This window comes from Neoarius graeffei, chromosome 13 (genome assembly GCF_027579695.1).
Source record: "Neoarius graeffei isolate fNeoGra1 chromosome 13, fNeoGra1.pri, whole genome shotgun sequence".
NCBI lineage: Eukaryota > Metazoa > Chordata > Actinopteri > Siluriformes > Ariidae > Neoarius > Neoarius graeffei.
In genome coordinates this window covers 24,208,268-24,229,665 of record NC_083581.1, presented here as the reverse complement: position 1 = coordinate 24,229,665, position 21,398 = coordinate 24,208,268, and the positions used below count along the sequence as shown (strand labels likewise).

The 21,398-nt window shown below is 42.7% G+C and overlaps 2 protein-coding genes across 5 annotated transcripts in view; both read left to right on the top strand.

Moving 5' to 3' along the window:
• Window positions 1–21,398, top strand: part of src (v-src avian sarcoma (Schmidt-Ruppin A-2) viral oncogene homolog) — a 409,402-nt gene that overhangs the window by 83,213 nt on the left and 304,791 nt on the right. The window lies entirely within an intron of this gene.
• nfatc2a (nuclear factor of activated T cells 2a) overlaps window positions 439–21,398 on the top strand; it is a 46,928-nt gene continuing 25,968 nt past the window's right edge. For all 4 annotated transcript variants that reach the window (XM_060937370.1, XM_060937369.1, XM_060937368.1 and 1 more), the window contains exons 1-5: window positions 439–728; window positions 1,533–2,382; window positions 3,545–3,713; window positions 17,555–17,757; window positions 21,212–21,384. In XM_060937370.1, coding sequence (XP_060793353.1) covers window positions 584–728; window positions 1,533–2,382; window positions 3,545–3,713; window positions 17,555–17,757; window positions 21,212–21,384 — 1,540 coding nt within the window. In that variant the 5' untranslated portion in view covers window positions 439–583. The remainder of the gene's footprint in view (window positions 729–1,532; window positions 2,383–3,544; window positions 3,714–17,554; window positions 17,758–21,211; window positions 21,385–21,398) is intronic.

Below are 21,398 nucleotides of genomic sequence, written 5' to 3'. Positions count from 1 at the left end.
AAGGCCCTTGCCGGCCATGGGGCTCGAACCCGGACCTTCTTGCTGTGAGGCAACAGCGCTAACCACGACACCACCATGCCGCCCCACCTAATAACATGTTCATTATTATTATTATTATTATTATTATTATTATGACCTGACATATTATTAGGTCATATAACATTATGACACGAAAGCTAGGCTGAGGTTGGACCAACCAGTGATGCATTTCTTCCAAACTTCATCATGTCTCTGTTTTGGTGTCGAACACTTGAGGGCAGCAGCAGCACTTAGGATCACAAGCAGAACTCAAAAACCGTTAAAAAAAACAACAACAACAAAGTGTCAGCTATCAACAGGAGGCGTTCATTTACCACTTACTGTATCTCCAGTATCTGTCTGGTCCTAAGCACTGGGCCACGCCCACTCTGTCCTCTGAAGGTGAGGGCGGAAGTTGCTCTTCTGCGTCTCATGGCTGCATCACTTTAACGCACTGAGCGCTTCTGGTTCTCCCTGAGCTCCACATTTTACACTCAGTGTTTTCTCAGCCTGTTCTTCTACAATTTCATGATTCAGACTTTGAGGCAACTTGCAGATCAGGCAGATGAGCTCTTTGTATGAAGATAAGGAGTGCTGTGAGTTAGGGCTCCCTGGAGAGCTCACTCAAGTGAACTCCGAGGAGCTGGAGTTTGATTACCTGTTTAACTATGAACCACCTGAGAGCGACTTTCCTTCTGGAGATCTTAAAGGTCTGTTTTTGCTTAGTCTCTTACTTCTGAGCTGTGTATCGGTGTGTAAGTGTGTGTGCGAATGTGTGGAAGAGGTTAGTGATGATTAATTGCAGTGCAAACTGTGCCAAAGTGCTTTGGGCAGAACATGTTGGCAATGTAATGCATTTCAGGTTTGGGATTTTTTCCCCCCTAGTAGTTGTTTCTTTTCGTTTTAGGGCATAGTTTTAGATATTCAGGACTGCTGACCTTGAAATCAGTTTGAGATGAATGTATACAGTATTAGGAATGTTTGGAAACACCCAACAGTTCTTCCTCATTCTCATGTTCCCCATTTGTGCTAGTTTTTAAAGCCAGTTACAAAAGCATGAGATTTTGTACTCGCCTGACTCCAACAAGACCAACTCTTTCACTCTTTACCTCTCAATTTGATAGCAGGAAAATTCCAAGCCCACAGTCTGCATGTTTTTTGTTGCATTGTTGCTTTATCTATCTTACGATTAAGGTTTGTTGATACTGTATGATGACAATATGCTTTTCTTTTCATTTCACTGACCAAGTTTATTATTATTATTATTATTATTAAGCACAGTAACAAGTAGCCGATTAAATGGTAAAATAAAATTTTATTTTCCTGCTTTTCCATGCTATTTGTGTTATTTATATTGATTCGATGTTAAAATATATTTGGCGTAAATTTAAATATCATGATGCAAAGTTGAGCAATGTAAAAACACATATATTAAGCATCATCATATGATACATTTACCATGTTGTCCAACCCTACAAGTGACCATATTCATCCAAGTCCTCTTGCTTTTTTAGATGACACTGATCTCCCCCTGCACACACACCCTTACCCCTTGGACGAGCCTTCCCCCTATACTGAAAGCAGTTCTGAGGGTCTTTCTGGCTATGAGCATCTGGAGCCGAAAAATTACGTAGCGCACGTAAGGTCTGCTCCCCAAGCTGTGAGTCCCAGGATCGAGATCACGCCATCACGTGAGCATCACAGCCATGGGCACAACTCACTCCATGACCCGCTGGTGAATGCCAGCCCCAGGCCTACGCTCACAGTGCCCGGTCTGGACTGTGCCATCTACCGTGAGCCTCAGTGCCTGAGCCCAGCCAGCAGCAACTCGTCAGCCTCGTGGCACTCTGAGACTTACTCGCCCTTCGCATCACCCTGTGTGTCCCCAGGTAGCGGGCAGGCTGTGGCTGGAGAGCTGTGTCCTCGCTTCCAAAACATCCACACAGGCTCCCCTCGCACCAGCCCGGGGACCTCGCCCCGCACCAGCCTAGCTGAGGAAAACTGTTCATCCTCAAGGCCCAGTTCTCGCTCTACATCGCCTCAGGGCAAACGCACCTACGACATGTACAGGAACCCGAATCTGGTGGCTGCGGCTCGATCACGAAGTCCTTCACCAAATGGCAGCCATGATGACCGTCATTCTGCTACCCATTATGGCTCTAACAGCCTGACAGAGGTTGTTAACGGGTTTGGCCCGGGGTCAGTACCCACAAAGATTGTGAGAACCAACCAGGCAGCCTACACTATATACCCAGATGGCCACGGAGAGAGCTACCTGGTGGAACAAGACGTCAAGACCAAAGCAGAGCCATACTTTGTCATTCCGTCAATCTGGCCCAAGCAGCTAGTGTCTGGAATCTGCAGGTAGATTTGCTTATCGCTGAATGATTCAAGATTTCAGTCAGCTCACATTACATAATATACACAGATCAGCCATAAGATCATGACCACTTACAGGTGAAGTGAATAACATTGATTCTCTCATTACCATGGCACCTGTCAAGGGGTGGGATATATCAGGCAGCAAGAGAACAGTCAGTTCTTGAAGTTAATGTGTTGGAAGCAGGAAAAATGGGCAAGAGTAAGGATCTGAGTGAGTTTGACAAGGGCCAAATTGTGATGGCTGGATGACTGGGTCTGAGCATCTCCAAAATGGCACATCTTTTGGGGTGTTTGCGGTATGTAGTGGTTAGTACCTACCAAAAGTGGTCCAAGGAAGGACAGCTGGTGAACCAGCGACAGGGTCATGGGTGTCAAAGACTCATTGATTTGCATGGGGCACGGAGGCTAGCCCACATGGTCCAATCTCACAGAAGAGCTACTGTAACATAAACTGCTGAAAAAGTTAATGCTGGCTAAAACAGAAAGGTGTCACCATGAACTTTTTCAGTGGACCATGTGGGCTAGCCTTTGTGCCCCATGCGAATCAGTGAGCCTTCCACAACCATGACCCTGTTGCCGGTTCACCGGTTGTCCTTCCTTCGACCACTCTTGGCAGGTACTAACCACTGTATACTGGGAACACCCCACAAGATGTGCCATTATGGAGATGCTCAGACCCAGTCATCTAGCCATCACAATTTGGCCCTTGTCAAACTCACTCAGATCCTTACACTTGTCCATTTTTCCTGCTTCCAACACATCAACTTCAAGAACTGACTGTTCTCTTGCTGCCTGATATATCCCACCCCTTGACAGGTGCCACTGTAATGAGATAAGCAATGTTACTCACTTCGCCTGTCAGTGTTCAAAATGTTATGTCTGATCGGTGTATAGTACAACAAAATATTGACGTATCTTCACATTCAGAGTCAGACCTCCTGAACCTTCAGTGTTCAATGTAACATGCCGGAACACATCCCGAAAGACTTTCGTATTGAGATGGCATACATTTCATGTTATGAATCATAGCGTCCTTGAGACCGCATCATTCTAGTGCTTTGTTCATTTCAGAAAAGAATTGTGGTGTGATCGTTTTGGGGGATTTCTGGTTAAAAATCTCATTGTATCTTACTTTCTTCCACAGCATCCCTGTTACCTCTCTGCCTCCTCTGGAGTGGCCTCTGCCCAGCCACACAGACCAGTACGAGCTGCACATTGAGGTGCAGCCCAAACCACACCACAGGGCACACTACGAGACCGAGGGCAGCCGAGGGGCTGTTAAAGCTCCTACTGGGGGGCATCCAGTGGTCCAGGTGCATGATTTTTCAACAGTATTTGGTTTGTCCCATTTTTGCTTTTGTTCACTTGAGCTGCATGGACTCCACAAGTTTGTGCAAAACTTTAAGATCCATTTTCAGTGTGGGCTCAGATTTTAGCTCCTTTCTAAACCCAATTGAGATCTCTACAGCAAATGAAATAAAAACCAAAAACGTGCCAGAGAAAGACACAAGTGAGAGTGGCATTGCTTTAGTTCAGTGTTATGGAAACACTGGTCTGCCTCACTGCGCTCTGCTTGTGGTGGGTTAGTGGCTTAGACATCACCCTTGGTGTGTTGCATTTGTCAGACATACAACATGCTGCAGATACCAAACATCTCTGAGACAACATGAAGAAACCCTAAGACTCAAAAGAAAACCCACATAGAGTTATCAGTCATTACAGCAAACAGGAAGAGTAGAATAGTACAGAAAAACGGTACTGAGTGTATTGAAAGGATCAGTAGTAGTAGAATATCAGGAAGGAGGACAGGACTGTGTTTTATGATTACAGGAACGGTTCTTAGGTATAACTCGACAGTATCCAGGTGAGATTATCCACTCAGGCAATTGTTTAGGAAGTGCATGTTTTGGGGTATTCATGTGGAACCATGCATAGCAGCTGAAAAGGAGTCACAAGTGCAGAAGCTCAAAGCAGAAGTCGAGCATCAGCACCGATCGGGCAGAAAGAAACAACATTATCTGTCAACACCATCAGATGATTTTCAACTTGAAATTGGTTCATATGTCAGTCTTATATTAGATCACTTGTCCTTTATTTAACTTGCTAAGTGCTATCTTCACTTGTTAAGATATCATTTTTTGCAGTGTTGACTTATTCCCATGCTACTTAATATAGCAGACATTGTATTTAATTTTTATTTATCTATATTGCAAGCTGCAGGCAAGCTGGAGCCTATCCCAGCTGACCACGGGCAAAAGGCGGGGTACACCCTGGACAAGTCACCAGGTCATCATAGGGCTGACACATGAAACCATTCACGGTCAATTTAGAGTCACCAGTTAACCTAACCTGCATGTCTTTGGACTGTGGGGGAAACCGGAGCACCCGGAGGAAACCCACACAGAAACGGGGAGAGCATGCAAACTCCGCACAGAAAGGCCCTCCCCGGCCACGGGGCTCGAACCCAGACCTTCTTGCTGTGAGGCGACAGCGCTAACCACTACACCACCGTGCCACCATTAGGACACTGTGTAAAATGTAAATCAAAACAGAATGCTATGATTTGCAAATTATTGAAACCCTATATTTCATTGAAAATAGTGCAAAGACAACATATCAATTGCTGTAGTTCTGAAAGAGAAATGTTGTCCCATTCTTGCCTGATATACAGTTTTAGTTGCTCAACAGTTCGGGGTCTCCTTTGTTGTATTTTGCACTTCATAATGCGCCAAATGTTTGAAATGGGAGACAGATCTGGACTGCAGGCAGGCCAGTTTAGCACCCAGACTCTTACTACGGAGCCATGCAGTTTTGATATGTGCAGAAAGCTATTTGGCATTGTCTTGCTGAAAGAAGGAAGACCTTCCCTGAAAAATATTTTGTCTGGATGGCAGCATATTGCTCTGAAATGTGTACAGTGTCTTGTAAAAGTATTCATCCCCCTTGGTGTTTGTCCTGTTTTGTCGCATTACAAGCTGGAATTAAAATGGATTTTTCAGGGGTTAGCACCATTTGATTTACACAACATGCCTACCACTTTAAAGGTGAAAATTGTTGTTTTATTGTGACACAAACAATAATTAAGATGAAAGAACAGAAATCTGGAGTGTGCATAGGTTTTCATCCCCCCAAAGTCAATACTTTGTAGAGCCACCTTTTGCTGCAATCACAGCTGTAAGTCTCCTGGGGTATGTCTCTATTAGCTTAGCACATCTAGCCACTGGGGTTTTTACCCATTCCTCAAGGCAAAACTGCTCCAACTCCTTCGAGTTAGATGGATTGCGTTGGTGTACAGCAATCTCCAAGTTATACCACAGATTCTCAATTGGATTGAAGTCTGGGCTTTGATTAGGCCATTCCAAGACATTTAAATGTTTCCCTTTAAACCACTCCAGTGTAGCTTTAGCAGTATGTTTAGGGTCATTGTCCTGCTGGAACGTGAATCTTTGTCCCAGTCTCAAACCTCTTGCCGACTCAAACAGGTTTTCCTCCAGAATTGTCCTGTATTTAGTGCCATCCATCGTTCCTTCAGTCCTGACCAGCTTTCCTGTCCCTGCAAATGAAGAATATCCCCACAGCATGATACTGCCACCACCATGCTTCACTGTAGGAACAGTGTTCTCAGGGTTTGTGCCACACATGGCATTTCCCATGATGGCCAAAAAGATCAATTTTAGTCTCATTTGACCAGAGAATCTTCTTCCACATGTTTGGGGAGTCTGATACATGCTGTTGGGCAAACTCCAAATGTGTTTTCTTAAGTGATGACTTTTTTCTGGCCACTCTTCCATAAAGCCCTGCCCACTCTGTGGAGTGTACAGCTTAAAGTGGTCCTATGGACAGATACTCCCATCTCCACTGTGGATCTTTGCAGCTCCATCAGTGTTATCTTTGGTGTCTTTGCTGCATCTCTGATTAGTGCCCTCCTTGCCCGATCTGTGAGTTTTGGTGGACGGCCTTCTCTTGTCAGATTTGTAGTGGTGACGTATTTGTTCCATTTTGCTATAATGGATTTAATGGTGTTCTGTGGGATATTCAAAGTTTGGGATTTTATTCATAACCCAACCCTGATCTATACTTCTTCACAACTTTTGTCTCTTACCTGTTTGGAGGCTGCTTGGTTTTCATGTTGCTTGCTTAGTGGTGTTGCAGAGTCAGGGTCCTTCCAGAACAGGTTGATTTATACAGACATCATGTGACAGATCATGTGACACTTTGATTGCACACAGGTGGATCTTAATCAACTAATTATTTGACTTATGAAGTGAATTGGTTGGACCAGCTCTTATTTAGGGGTTTCATACGAAAGGGGGTGAATACCTATGCACACTCCAGATTTCTGGTTTTTTTCATCTTAATTATTGTTTGTGTCACAATAAAACAACAATTTTCACCTTTAAAGTGGTAGGCATGTTGTGTAAATGAAATGGTGATAACCCCCCCAAAAATACATTTTAATTTCAGCTTGTAATGTGACAAAACAGGACAAACACAAAGGAGGATGAATACTTTTGCAAGACACTGTATATATCATTTTGCATTAATGATGCCTTCCCAGATGTACAAGCTACCCATGTCATGTGCACTCACGGATGCTGGCTTTTGAACTGTGCACTGATAACAAGCCGGATGGTCCCTCTCCTCTTTAGCCTGGAGGACACGGTGTCCATGATTTCTCAAAAGAATTTCTACTTTTGATTCGTCAGACCTCGGGACAATTTTCCACTTCGCCTCAGTCCATCCTAAAAGTGCTCGGGCCCAGAGAAGGTGGTGGTGTTTCTGGATATTGTTATATCTGGTTTTAACCTGCATTTGTGGATGCAGTAATGAACTGTTTTCACAGACGATGGTTTTCTGAAGTGTTCCTGAGCCCATACAGTGATTTCCACTACAGACCGGTGTCTGCTTTTAATGCAGTGTCTCCTGAGGGCCTGAAGATCACAGGCATCCAATGTCAGTTTTCAGCCTTGTCTCTTGCATACAGAGATTTCTCCAGATTCTCTGAATCTTTTAATGATATTATGTACCATAGATGATCTCATCTCATCATCTCTAGCCGCTTTATCCTGTTCTACAGGGTCGCAGGCAAGCTGGAGCCTATCCCAGCTGACTACGGGCGAAAGGCGGGGTACACCCTGGACAAGTCGCCAGGTCATCACAGGGCTGACACATAGACACAGACAACCATTCACACTCACATTCACACCTACGGTCAATTTAGAGTCGCCAGTTAACCTAACCTGCATGTCTTTGGACTGTGGGGGAAACCGGAGCACCCGGAGGAAACCCACGCGGACACGGGGAGAACATGCAAACTCCGCACAGAAAGGCCCTCGCCGGCCCCGGGGCTCGAACCCGGACCTTCTTGCTGTGAGGCGACAGCGCTAACCACTACACCACCGTGCCGCCACCATAGATGATGTGATACTCAAATTCTTTGCAGTTTTACATTGAGGAACGTTATTCTTAAATAGTTGCACTGTATGCCCACCATGTTTTCACAGAGCGGTGAGCCCCTCCCCATCTTTACTTCTGAGAGACTCCGCCTCTCTGGGATGCTCTTTTTATACACAATCACATGTTACTGACCTGTTGCCAATTAACCAAATTCGGGGGTTTTTTTTAATTAAATTTTTTTTTTAAGCATTGTTGCCCCTGTCCCAACCTTTTTTGAAACCTGTTGCTGGCACAAAATTCAAAATGAGCATATATTTAAAAAAAAACAACCAATACATTTTCTCAGTTTCAACATTTGATATGTTGTCTTTGTCCTATTTTTCAATGAAATACAGGAAAGGGTTTCCACGATTTGTAAACCATCACCTTCTGCTTTTGTTTACATTTTACACAGCGTCCCAACTGTTTTGGAAACAGGGTTATAGTTTGCTTTACAATACAAAACCTTTGTTAAATATTTTATGGGTTTGTTTTACGAGCAAAAATAATAAGGCTAATCAAAAACATGACTTATGATGAAACTGAATAGGATCCTGAATGTGATTTATGGCAAGCACCATGTGAATTGTTGTTTCTGTAATATCATATTTACAGGATAAACGTTATGGTACGAAAATGTATTCCCGACACAGAAGCCCTTGTGTGTGTTCGTACACATCCTGACAATCTTACAAATCATCCGTCTCACTGATATCTTGATATCTTTTTACCTCACTTCTTTCTCAGTGCTCTCACTGTCTCTATAACAACAGCTTAGTCAAGAGCGTTTTTGTTTTTCTTTGTTTTCTTTATATAGATAGTTTCAAAATGTGTTTGTCACATCTAGGCATGTGCTTATAGCTCTATCCTGTTGTTAAATACGCATCATAGATTTGAGATTAAGCATTTTTTTAATTTGTCTCATGCGTAATTGTACAAGTACAACAGCAGGGAAATGATCGTGCAACGACTCAGGCAGCTGTGCAAATAACAAACTTAAACATAATATAAAACAGAAAACGTAAGTACTACTAATAAAGGTAAATATAGAATGTACAGGGAAATAAACAACTGCAGCGTGATGATTAGGCAGAACAAAGGTGCAGTGTGCGTGCAGTGTGCAAAAGGTGCAGGAAGTGTGATATGTAGGTTGAGTATTTACAGTACGTATGGCCTGAGGAAAGAAACTCCTTCTCAGTCTGTCCGTCCTGGCCATGATGGAGAGGAGACACTTCCCAGAGGGCAGCCGCTGAAATAATTTGTGGTTGGGCTGGATTGAGAAGTCCATTAAGATACGGTTTGCCCTGGATCTGCACCTGCGCCTGGTGTAGATGTTCTGGAGGCAGAGCAGTGGAGCTGCAGTTGCCGTACCAGGCAGTGGTGCTTCCAGAAAGCACAGACTCCATTGTCGCGGTGTAAAATGTTTTCTCCAGTGCTATGGAGATCTTGAATTTCCTCAGTCATCCTCACCAGGGTGGACATGTGTGTAGTCCAAGTCAAGTCCTCAGAAATGTGAACTCCAAGCTGCACACCTTCTCTACTGGGGACTTGTAGATCCTGAGTGGTGTGTACTGCTTCTCCTTCCTGAAGTCTACCATCATCTCGTGGCAGAGCATTTTTTAAGGATTTTCCACTAGGAGACCAACTGGTCTGGGCAATACAATCACAGGCCCCAGAGTCCATGCGGCTGCACCGCTGCGGCATATTCTGTGATGCAAAATGGTTCACCAATCACCATACAGACAAACTACAGTGACTACACAGCTATCAAGAGCAATTACCAAGCACAATGTTATGTCAAAGACACTCAAAGTTACACAGTAATGACATCGGATTCTGACATCAGCCATCTCAGTAACCAAATTTTAGTTTTGTTTTTCTTAACCAACATGATCTTGTGTGTATATCTTATAACATAGATCTTCGTTTTCCTTGTTAAATGTATACTTACATGGTACTTGGTTAATTAATTGCAACTGATTGAACCAAATGATAAGACATAACTTGGTTTAAAATTTGGTCTCCCAGTGAAGCTGGTTTGGCATTGACTAGGAGACCAAATCTGGCCACTGGGAGACCATTTGGTCTCCCAGTAACTATGTTAAAAAATGCTCTGTCTCGTGGTCTTGGAGACATTCAGCTCCATAGTGTTGTCCTTGTATCATGATGACAGCACGTCTACATCATCCATGAAGGCTGTCTTGATGGAGTTAGAGATCAGGCCTACTACCACTGTATTATCCGCATTATTATTATTATTATTATTATTTATTGCGGCGGCACGGTGGTGTAGTGGTTAGCGCTGTCGCCTCACAGCAAGAAGGTCCTGGGTTCGAGCCCCGGGGCCGGCGAGGGCCTTTCTGTGCGGAGTTTGCATGTTCTCCCCGTGTCCGCGTGGGTTTCCTCCGGGTGCTCCGGTTTCTCCCACAGGCCAAAGACATGCAGGTTAGGTTAACTGGTGACTCTAAATTGACCGTAGGTGTGAATGTGAGTGTGAATGGTTGTCTGTGTCTATGTGTCAGCCCTGTGATGACCTGGCGACTTGTCCAGGGTGTACCCCGCCTTTCGCCCGTAGTCAGCTGGGATAGGCTCCAGCTTGCCTGCGACCCTGTAGAAGGATAAAGCGGCTAGAGATAATGAGATGAGATGAGATTATTTATTGCAAAGGTGAATTATGATGTCAGTCATGATGAAGAGGACGTGACCATGCCAGTGCTTTCTAGACTGTATAAAGTAAAGTAGTTTGCTGTTTTGTTGTGAACTTGGCAAGCAGCTTATGTTATTTTTTCCACTGTTATAAAAGTTATTTATCTTGACACAATAATTGTAAACTGTTCTGAACTTCTACTCAGTAATTATGATATGAATATTTTGTATTCGCAGATAATGAGTCACACGTCTGATATAGACTGCAGTTTATGGTTTGCGCATGCATGTGATTTTTATTGAAATTGAAGAAGTTCTCGTATCGACATGCTGCCGTGGTGCGTTTGAGGTTATGGGATGTGGACGTTTGCTAGGAAGACAATCGGTGTGAGTTGTTTTTGCAGCCATGTTTCCTACATGCTATGTATGGTTTCGATGTGATGAACTGACCAGTGTAAAGAAAAGAAATGCCATGCCATGTCTCATGTCTCATGTTTTCCTCGACTGATTGATCGTTTGCCTTTTCATCGACTACAGTGTTGGATCAGGGTTGATAATTAATATTCTCCTGTGTGCTGTGTGAGTCCTGTCAGTATAAAGGCAAATACTTGAGCCACTGTTCATTTGTGCTTCTGGGGGTTTGGATAATTTTAGTTGCTTCTTCATGCTTTGTGGTTTTTGCACACTTCCTTCCGATGTAGTCCCTTGGTTTTTGTTGAGTGCTGATCTAATTTGTGTCTTGTTTGTATGTGACTGTGTGTGTGTGTGGGTGGGTGGGTGTATATGTGTGTGTTTACAGTATGAGTGTCCTTCTCAGAATTCATATGACTGTCTCTTAGCAATTCTCGATCTCAATTCTGAGTTTTTATGAATTGAGATTGAAAGGAGAAGCTTGTTTATTTTGATCTTTTTGCTAAAGGATGCTGATGTTCTCGAGACGTCCAGGCGCTAATTCAGATTCATTCCGTCATTCTGACGCTGAATTTAGCACCGATATCCTGAGGAGCACTGCTTCGAAACACAATGCTGAAATAAGAAGTGTCAAACTGTGCCGTTTGATTACATTGTACATCATTACATAAACATTAATCGCATTAACAGATAACGTGATGAATGCTTATGTAATGATGTAGAATGTAGTGATGTAATATGTGTGAACAGTGTCGCTGGATGATGTATGAGTGGTGCGTAGACTGATAGTGATGAGCGAATGAATCAGATAAGGTGAAGGAGGAGATGAGAATTTCATCTTGCATCTTTAATTTAACAAATACAAACTGAAGGCCAGGTGGTGTAATCTGTTACAATGCAGGCGATGATTAGTTTCCTGTAACAGCACAGCTCCGATAATAGTGCCAGATGTAACAAGTAACAAGTTTACGTTAATGCCCTTATTCTCATATGTTTGCATTTCTGTATTAACAACTCGACGAGTTTCTGGTTTCTCAGTAACATGACAAGCTGCATTTCTCGTCTTAATTACTTTCCAGAGAGAGAGAGGATACTGATAACATACTGTAATAGCTGCTATAACAGATGATAAATGATAACAGGAACGAACTTGTTTCATGGATACCACACAACATTACTAACAACTGTAAACTGATTAAAAAAACAAACACGACCTTCTTCTTTAATTAGCCATGTTTCCATTAATCTCCTTAACGCACAGTTTGAACAGCGAATTGAAAATCGAGTAATGGAAACACATTAATTTTGAAAAAAAAAACCCCTCTCAGATATCACAAAAGATTTTTTCCGCTTCACATGAGGTGGTTTTCCAGATGATTCGATAGAGCATTATTTCTCAAAATTTGAAACAGAGAAACACATTTTTCACATTTAAGTCACATGACATGACATGCTCATCTCATCTCATTATCTCTAGCCGCTTTATCCTGTTCTACAGGGTCGCAGGCAAGCTGGAGCCTATCCCAGCTGACTACGGGCGAAAGGCGGGGTACACCCTGGACAATTCGCCAGGTCATCACAGGGCTGACACATAGACACAGACAACCATTCACACTCACATTCACACCTACGGTCAATTTAGAGTCACCAGTTAACCTAACCTGCATGTCTTTGGACTGTGGGGGAAACCGGAGCACCCGGAGGAAACCCATGCGGACACGAGGACAACATGCAAACTCCACACAGAAAGGCCCTCGCCAGCCACGGGGCTCGAACACGGACCTTCTTGCTGTGAGGCGACAGCGCTAACCACTACACCACCGTGCCGCCCCAAATGAAAAGCTATTTTTCTGAAAAAAAAAAGAAAAACAGGGTGCACTTTCTAAGGCCCTGGTCACACTACAGCTCGCGATGGATTTGCAAATACTTAGCAATGAAAAATTGGTAGCGCCGCCACCAATCGTGAGATGCACAGCGAATGTTCTCCGAGCTTCATGAGTTGTTTTTGGTGTGTCTCCGCCTCGTGAATGGCCAAAAACGTCGCGAAAAAATTTTGGTGGCGATGTTTTTCTTGGCGAATATTCGCAGATGGGTTTGGGAATACTTCCTGAAATTCGAGGAACCTTCGCCAAGTCTCTTGAGATGTATTTGTCTCGAATCCATATCCCTGATGCTTGCAGGAGCCTCATCAACACAGCTGTGAGGCATCAACTAACCTTCAGCAAGACTTAAGAAGTGTATTTACATTCGGGGATCCTTCGCCGAGGTTCGTAATTGGTTGGACGAAGGGTTCATGAATATCTGGTTAGACGACGTATTTGTAATCGTCGCTGATTGGTTGGTGCGCTGATATCAAGTCAAGTCAAGCCAAGTTTATTTGTATAGCACTTTTAACAATAGGTATTGTCGCAAAGCAGCTTTACAGAAAATTAAAGGCTTTAAACATGGGCTAATTTTATCCCTAGTCTATCCACAATGAGCAAGCCTGTGGCGACGGTGGCAAGGAAAAACTCCCTCAGACGACATGAAGAAACCTCGAGAGGAACCAGACTCAAAAGGGAACCCATCCTCATTTGGGTGATAACAGATAACGTGATTATAAATAACTCGCTTCTATAACTGTGTTCCATATAGTCACAAAGTATAACTGTGAAAACAGGAAAATTATTATAGTTTTAACATGAAGTCAGTTTCGCTGATGTTATAACTCTTCATTGACGGAAACTTGAGCGCAAAACTGTTCATGACAACTGCAGTCCTAAAGTTAGCAAGTCAACTGGAGTTCTCAGCCATAAAAGCATTACTGCAAGTGTCCAGAGCATCTTCCAAGTGTGACTTTCAACTGTCCACATGGGGCCGTCCTCTACAGGAGCGATGTGATGAGACTCCAGCCAGACGTAGGGCATCAGGATGGATCAGGCAGGTCCGAGGAGGACAAGAGGTCAATGTCACGCATTGTTGAAATCTATTGAGCAAGGCGTCGCTGATCATTCTCCTGCCAGACGCTGATACGTACAAAATGCTCAGAAATACCACACTGCAAAAAATTGAAAACTGAATTTGAGGAGAAGTTACTTAATACTCGTGAAATTATCTTGCTGCATGGACAGATATTTTTACTTGATAAGACATCTTAGAATAAGTTGGTCGCAATCTAGAACTAGGTTTAATAATCTCAGAATTGGCGTCTTGTATTCTTCTAATAGGAAATGTTAGATTGTTTCAACTATTTTCAAGATATTTTCACTTGCTAAGATATCATTTTTTGCAGTGCAGGTCTCTTCAAAAGATCATCATCAAGTGTTCGACCACAACTTTTAGCTCGCCTGTACACCGCCACCAAAACGCCTTGTTGCAAAGCCTCGCGAGCTATAGTGTGACTGTAGCCTAAGAAGAGAAACCACAGCTTTCATCACATCACATCACTCAATGGAAACTCGAACCATTTTTTGAACATTTTAAAACATTGCTTCTATTTTGCGCAAAACTGCGACGCAAAGCTGACTTGTGAGAGAAAATAGACCTGGTGCTGATTTGGTGTAAGGAATAAAACTCTTCAGGACGTGCTTTTGTGGAAAACCCTACTGCGTTTCAGTCCTAGCCTGGCTAACGTGACTTCAAAGCTCTGCGAGCATTTGGTCTGGCCAAGCTATTAAGCCAAACTGTTTCCCAGAGCCCGTGGTTGACCCGCCTCCCTGAAATGCCTCAGTTTGCTACTGGTCGAAGCCAGAAAAGGCTGTGACGAAGCTTAAACCAATCACATCACTCTTTCCTCTGACATACGTGACGCGACGGGGCTAACTGGTAGATTAAACTCTTACCGAAGCCGGTCGGGAGCAAGGCGAAAACGTCCTTCCTTTCAATAAATACCTCCAGGGCTGCTCTTTGCTCCGTTTTCAATGAGAACTTCCCGTTGAATGCTTTCAATACAGCATCTACCGCTGTGTTAAAGGCTTGCCGCTGCTCCATGTTCGTGATGTGAATGAAGCGCTTCCGGCATAGATTCTGGAAACAATCTATGGCTTCCGGTCGCAGTTCTACTATGTCACTGCCTTGAACAGGCCTCTACCCAGGGCCGTTGGAGATGCTCAAAGTTGATTGGTTCCCGATTTTTTGGGAGCTTGGAAATGCTGTAGATAGCCTGCCTGGCCAGACTAAGCTCGGAACAGGCCCTCGTGTTGCGTCATGCTTAGGATGGGCGGGCCCAGGCTATTTTAGTCCCTATTTATTACCCCCGGGTTTTTTTCCCCAACGTGTATTATGTCAGATTTCAGCATATTAGAGAAGCAAATCCTTCAATCCTGCTCACTGAGGACGAGAACTGAGCTGACAGTGAATCTTATAATGGACATGACAAGTGCACAATTTCAACGTCTTGTATAGATGCTTGTATCGAGTTGCGATTATTGAGCTGTTTTTATTATAGAGGTGGCCATTCTAGATATTTCCTCTGTCACTGAGCGCTGCCGTGTTTTGCATATGAAAAATTCCCCTGTTCATCTTTGTGTTAAACAGGGACTTTTATTTACTTGAAGAAGAGGAGAACGTTTCCATAGTGCAATTGTTAATATTCTACACAGAGAAAAAAAAGGAAACAGATTCGAACACACACACACACGACTTTATCCTGATATATAAATAGACTACAAAAGTGCAATAGTACCGTAGTCCATAGATTACGCCAGACTTTAGTTTGTAATCTTAGTCTAATTATAGTTTTACCGATTCTGTTCCTGTATACAGATGTATTAAGAGGGTTAATAATTCTTCCCTGGTGATATGACCTGTTCCAGGTAGAATAGTGATCGTAGTAATAACTCCAGCTGTGAAAGTCCTCACTAGTGACCTGTGGATTTCCTGCAGACTTTTAGAGATTCAGGTTATTAAGGCACAGCAAAGAGAAAACATCTGTAGCCTGTAAGACAGTATAGACTCACTGCAAAAAATGGCCTTTCAAAAATAAGAAATAAAAGATTAAAACAAAGCATATTTGCTTGAATCAGGTGAAAAAAATCTGCCAATGGAACTAGTCAAATTTGACTTGGTAAGATTTCTTAAAGTAAGATGAAAACTCTAACCTGTTTTTAGATTAAATAATTCCAAAATAAGATTGGGGAACTTATTATGCGAGATCTGATTAACTCAAAGTAATCAAAATAGTTCTTATAACAAGATCGTACTTCTTACATTTAGCCATTCAAGTCATTTTTATTTATTTCATTTTAAGGGTATTTCACTTAAATTCATGACAAAGTCTTAGCAGTAAAAACTGAATTTAAGATAAATATACTAATATTAGGATTGTTAAATTCTACAACTAAGCATTGCTAGCTTAAAAGATTCTCCTTTTGTGACCTGTAATTAGTAAAATACTCTAGATATGAGACCAGAGACTATCTTGAATCAAGTTGACGACACATGTAGCATTGCAACAAGTTTATTTTTTTTCCCATTTCAACATTCAAACATTAAAACATCTCTTAAGATTCCACTTCCCCAGGACCTCAGGCACCAAAAAAATTTTTTTTTTTAAATTAAAAAAAGTCTACGCATTTTGACTTACAGTGCTTACACAACGCCAAAGCAACAGTGCATTTTGGGGGCAAGATTCAAAGATTTCAGTAAAGTTCATTTATTCCCAAAACAAACATACTTTTTTTTTTCTTGAAACAAGATGAACCGCGGGCGGCACGGTGGTGTAGTGGTTAGCGCTGTTGCCTCACAGCAAGAAGGTCCTGGGTTCGAACCCCGGGTCCGGCGAGGGCCTTTCTGTGTGGAGTTTGCATGTTCTCCCCGTGTCCGCGTGGGTTTCCTCCGGGTGCTCCGGTTTCCCCCACAGTCCAAAGACATGCAGGTTAGGTTAACTGGCGACTCTAAATTGACCGTAGGTGTGAATGTGAGTGTGAATGGTTGTCTGTGTCTATGTGTCGGCCCTGTGATGACCTGGCGACTTGTCCAGGGTGTACCCCGCCTTTCGCCCGTAGTCAGCTGGGATAGGCTCCAGCTTGCCTGCGACCCTGTAGAACAGGATAAAGCGGCTAGAGATAATGAGATGAGATGAGAAGATGAACCGCATTTGACAAATGTCCAAAATGTACTTACTTGTTTTAAAAAAAACTTGTTTTATTTTCAAAGGTGCTCCAAATAAGACTTTTTCAAGACATTTTGTCTATACAAGATTTTCAAGATGGACTGTCTAAAAACTAGCTTTTCTAGCTAAATGAGGTTTTGGTTGTTGGGCAATTATGTCTTATAATAAGGGTGGCTAGATGTTTTGACTTGAAAATAGACAAATAAACTTCCTAAGATTTTTATTTTTTGCAGTGCTCTTCTGGCTTGCATTCAAGCTCGTAGGTGATGCTCAATTTTCCAGCAGTGGTTCTGTTCAGTCATGCGTGTATGCAACGTTTGGGCTAAATGAGTACACTGGCAAGCACTGAAACTCGCTGCTCACTCCGAGGGAGTGTAAAGTGAATCGTTTCTGAACATCTGTGCAGCTGAAATCCTCGTTTTCCTCACTTGGTATTAGTCTCTTTTCCTGTCACTTAGAACTCAAATATTGAGGATTTCAGGATTGGGAAAACAAGCATGTGGTGTAGAAACCTGTAAAGCAACATCTGGCTAGATGTTTATGAAGAATTGTACTTTTTCACTCCTTTAGCTACATGGATACAGAGGCAAAGAGCCGCTCGGGCTGCAGATCTTCATCGGGACGGCGGACGAGCGGATCCTGAAGCCGCACGCCTTTTACCAGGTGCACCGCATCACAGGCAAGACCGTGACCACGACCAGCTACGAGAAGATGATCAATAGCACAAAGGTGTTAGAGATCCCTCTAGAGCCAAAGAACAACATGAAAGCAATGTAAGTCAGACGTGTGTACATGGGGTTGGTTTTATCACAGCGTATCAGGTTTAGTCTGAAGTGAAAATGGATTTGGACACGCATCACATGGGGCGGTGGGGGCAGTACCCTGCATCTCTTCGAGTATCTAACAGGATGGTTCCTGAGTAGAGTTGTCTCAATGCTCAAATTACGATCATGGCGTAGAGAGTCACAAATTCCTGAATTCAATTCTCAATCAAATGTTGAACCATCTAATCTAACGAATCAGATTATCAGCCAGGCTTCTCACCAAGGGGTCCAAACAACCCTGATTGTGTTGCGTCTGTTCTCTATCAACCTTCGTCAGGAAGATAAAAATTAAAAATAGGCCCAGATACCACCCTCTGAGCCTTTTCGACAATTTGCATACCTGAAACTTGTTTTTCTGTACACATTCTCCCGGAAACACTGTGCGTCCTAGTCATCCGAGTCTCACAAACATGAAAGCAAATTAAATAACAGGACAATAGAATCGAACCAGTTACCATGTTGAAAGACTATTGAATTTACACACACTGGCCACTTTATTAGGAACACCCATCCACCTGCTGTTTTATGCAGTTCTCTAATCAGCCGATCCCTCGACAGCAATGTATAAAATCACGCAGATACAAATCAAGAGCTTCAGTTAATGTTCACTTCAAACGTCAGAATGGGAAAAATACTGTATATATGTGATCTCAAAGTGTGACTTTCTTTCACTGTGGCATGGGTGTTGGTTTGAGTCAGATGGACTGGTTTGAGTATTTCAGAAACTGCTGATCTCCTGGGGTTTTCACACACAACAGTCTCGAGAGTTTACACAGAATGGTGCGAAAAACAAAAAAACACTGAGTGAGTGAGCGGTAGTTCTGTGGGTGGAAACAAACGCCTCGTTGATAAGAGAGGTCGGAGGAAAACGGCCAGATTGGTTTGAACTTTGTTGCCAGGAAGGATATAGTAACTCATATAATCACTCTTTACAACCATGGTGAGCAGGAAAGCATCTTAGCATGCGACACAAGACCACGTTGGGTTCCAGTCCTGCAGCCAAGAACAGGAATATTAGAATCAAGAATAAATTCCTATTAAAGTGGCCAGTGAGTGTACATGCAGCTCATATCCCAAAGTCCAAACTGACTTTTTTAATGTATACCTAAGCTTTTGCTAAGACTAAGCTTTGGTATTAAAGTGAAAACTAATCCATTGGGGTCCATGACAGTGGTGGAAATTACAATGTTGCATTACCTTTATTAAGTTATTATATTTAAGGGCCCAAGCACAAAGTCAACTCAGACGTAATGTATTGTATCAGGGAAAATAAATAAAGTTTCATGAAATAAATCTATTTATTTGACAGTTTAACCACTGCTCTTTACAATCAGGGTACGCAAGCTAAAAATCACATTTAACACTTCTTATCTTCAATATCAAAAGGCTTGACTAAATAAACTTGGTTGTTTATTGTAGCCCTGTGATAGCTCTATTTACCATGCAAAAAAAATTTGGTGATAACGTTATTTTTGGTGAATGTACGGCAATATATGTCATATTTAGCAAAATTACTCGTGTCATTTAGAAAAAGTGCTTTTTTGACCACAGGTAGCTCCAAAAGGGATGCACTTAAATCATTCTTTATACCATAAAACAAATATTTGGTTCCGTATCATTGGAAACATAGTTAAGTTTTAATGTTGAATGCCAGTAAGTTTTCAGACTATTTTGATCAAATTAGTATGTAATTGTGTCAAAAAAATGTCCTCTCCGAGACAGCTAATTTTTCAATATAAAATAACATATCTGGGCGGCACGGTGGTGTAGTGGTTAGCGCTGTCGCCTCACAGCAAGAAGGTCCGGGTTCGAGCCCCGTGGCCGGCGAGGGCCTTTCTGTGCGGAGTTTGCATGTTCTCCCCGTGTCCGCGTGGGTTTCCTCCGGGTGCCCCGGTTTCCCCCACAGTCCAAAGACATGCAGGTTAGGTTAACTGGTGACTCTAAATTGACCGTAGGTGTGAATGTGAGTGTGAATGGTTGTCTGTGTCTATGTGTCAGCCCTGTGATGATCTGGCGACTTGTCCAGGGTGTACCCCGCCTTTCGCCCGTAGTCAGCTGGGATAGGCTCCAGCTTGCCTGCGACCCTGTAGAACAGGATAAAGCGGCTAGAGGAGATGAGAATGAATAACATATCTAAAATGATTATTTTCATCCTAAAATGTGGTCAAGATATTGGGACATAAATATTAGCGACAACTAACACAAAGCTTACAGCCTTATATTTAAAAGCACTATGGAAGTAGTGGATTCTGAATTGTCAAAAAAAAAAATGTCCTCTCCGAGAATCACTTCATTTGTTTCTCCCATCTTGTAGCAGATTACACAAAACTACCATACACACATGTCAAAAAATTACCTGAAATCTGTTCTTTAACTTGTCCTTCACTTAAAAGCTGGTACAAGAACCAGTTTGAATCAATTTGAATTTTGGACCCCTGTGACACAGACTTTGTACCCTGATTGTAAAACAACCCAAAGTGGTAAATGTCAGAGAGAAAATGTTCACTATAAGACAAACAGTCTTAAATGCCATGGAAATCGGATCAGGTGAACTTGAGACTGATAGCATTCCCAAAATAAACGTCCTTCCCTCAGCTGTTTTTCTTTTTGAATCATCTTCTAGGAATTCTGAAAGAAATTCAGTGCTTATATACTGACCGATTATATTTGCACCAGAAATTTATCGCAGAACAAATAAAAATTTTTCTTATGCTGCTTCAAAATCTAGGAACACCATCAATCTAAAACCCTGTTAGAGGGAATTTTGGGGTTCACAGAGCATGAAAAGAGAACACGTTTAAGAGGGTGCTTCAAAAAGTTCTCGGCCTCACCCAGAAAACGTCACAGGAGAAAGACTTTTCTTGAACTTTTTTTCAACATCGTCTCCTTTAACTTCAGTCCTTTAAACTTGGTCCACTGATGTTCAAGCTTCACCATCCCTTCATGGAAGAAGGTCACATCTTGAACCTCCAGATCCTCCTCAACAGCATCGATGACTTCATGTTCATCATCACTCTGAAAATGGTGACCACGTGAGTCAGTTGGGAAACAGATGGAAGTCAGACGGTGCCAGGTCAGGTGAGTAAGGTGCATAGGGCAACAGTTCAAAGCTGCCTCTGTCACTGCCTCCTGTGCTTTGTGGATGGGTGCATTGTCCTGGAGCAACAGCTCAAAGTTTCCCCTCTTCTTTTTTCTCTGATTGCTTCTTTCAGTTGAGTTTTTGTGGACCGTGATTTAAGGCTTTATCGTATACAGTTACTCCCCAAAATGGGAGTCACGCCCCTTGTTTCTGAGTGAAGCCGAGGACTTTTTGAAGTACCCTCATATGCGTTAATTATGTTTTTAATCTAAATTCATGGATGATCGTGATATCAGTTAATCACTGTTGATGACTCGTACCTAGAATTGACTGTGCCGGGATTCTGAAGCTCAGGAATGCCGATATAGAGCTGCGGAAAGGCGAGACGGACATCGGGCGGAAGAACACCCGTGTACGGCTGGTGTTTCGCATCCACATTCCTCAGCCAGGGGGTCAATACGTGTCTCTGCAAGTGGCCTCTCATCCTATTGAGTGTTGTGAGTGAAATGAC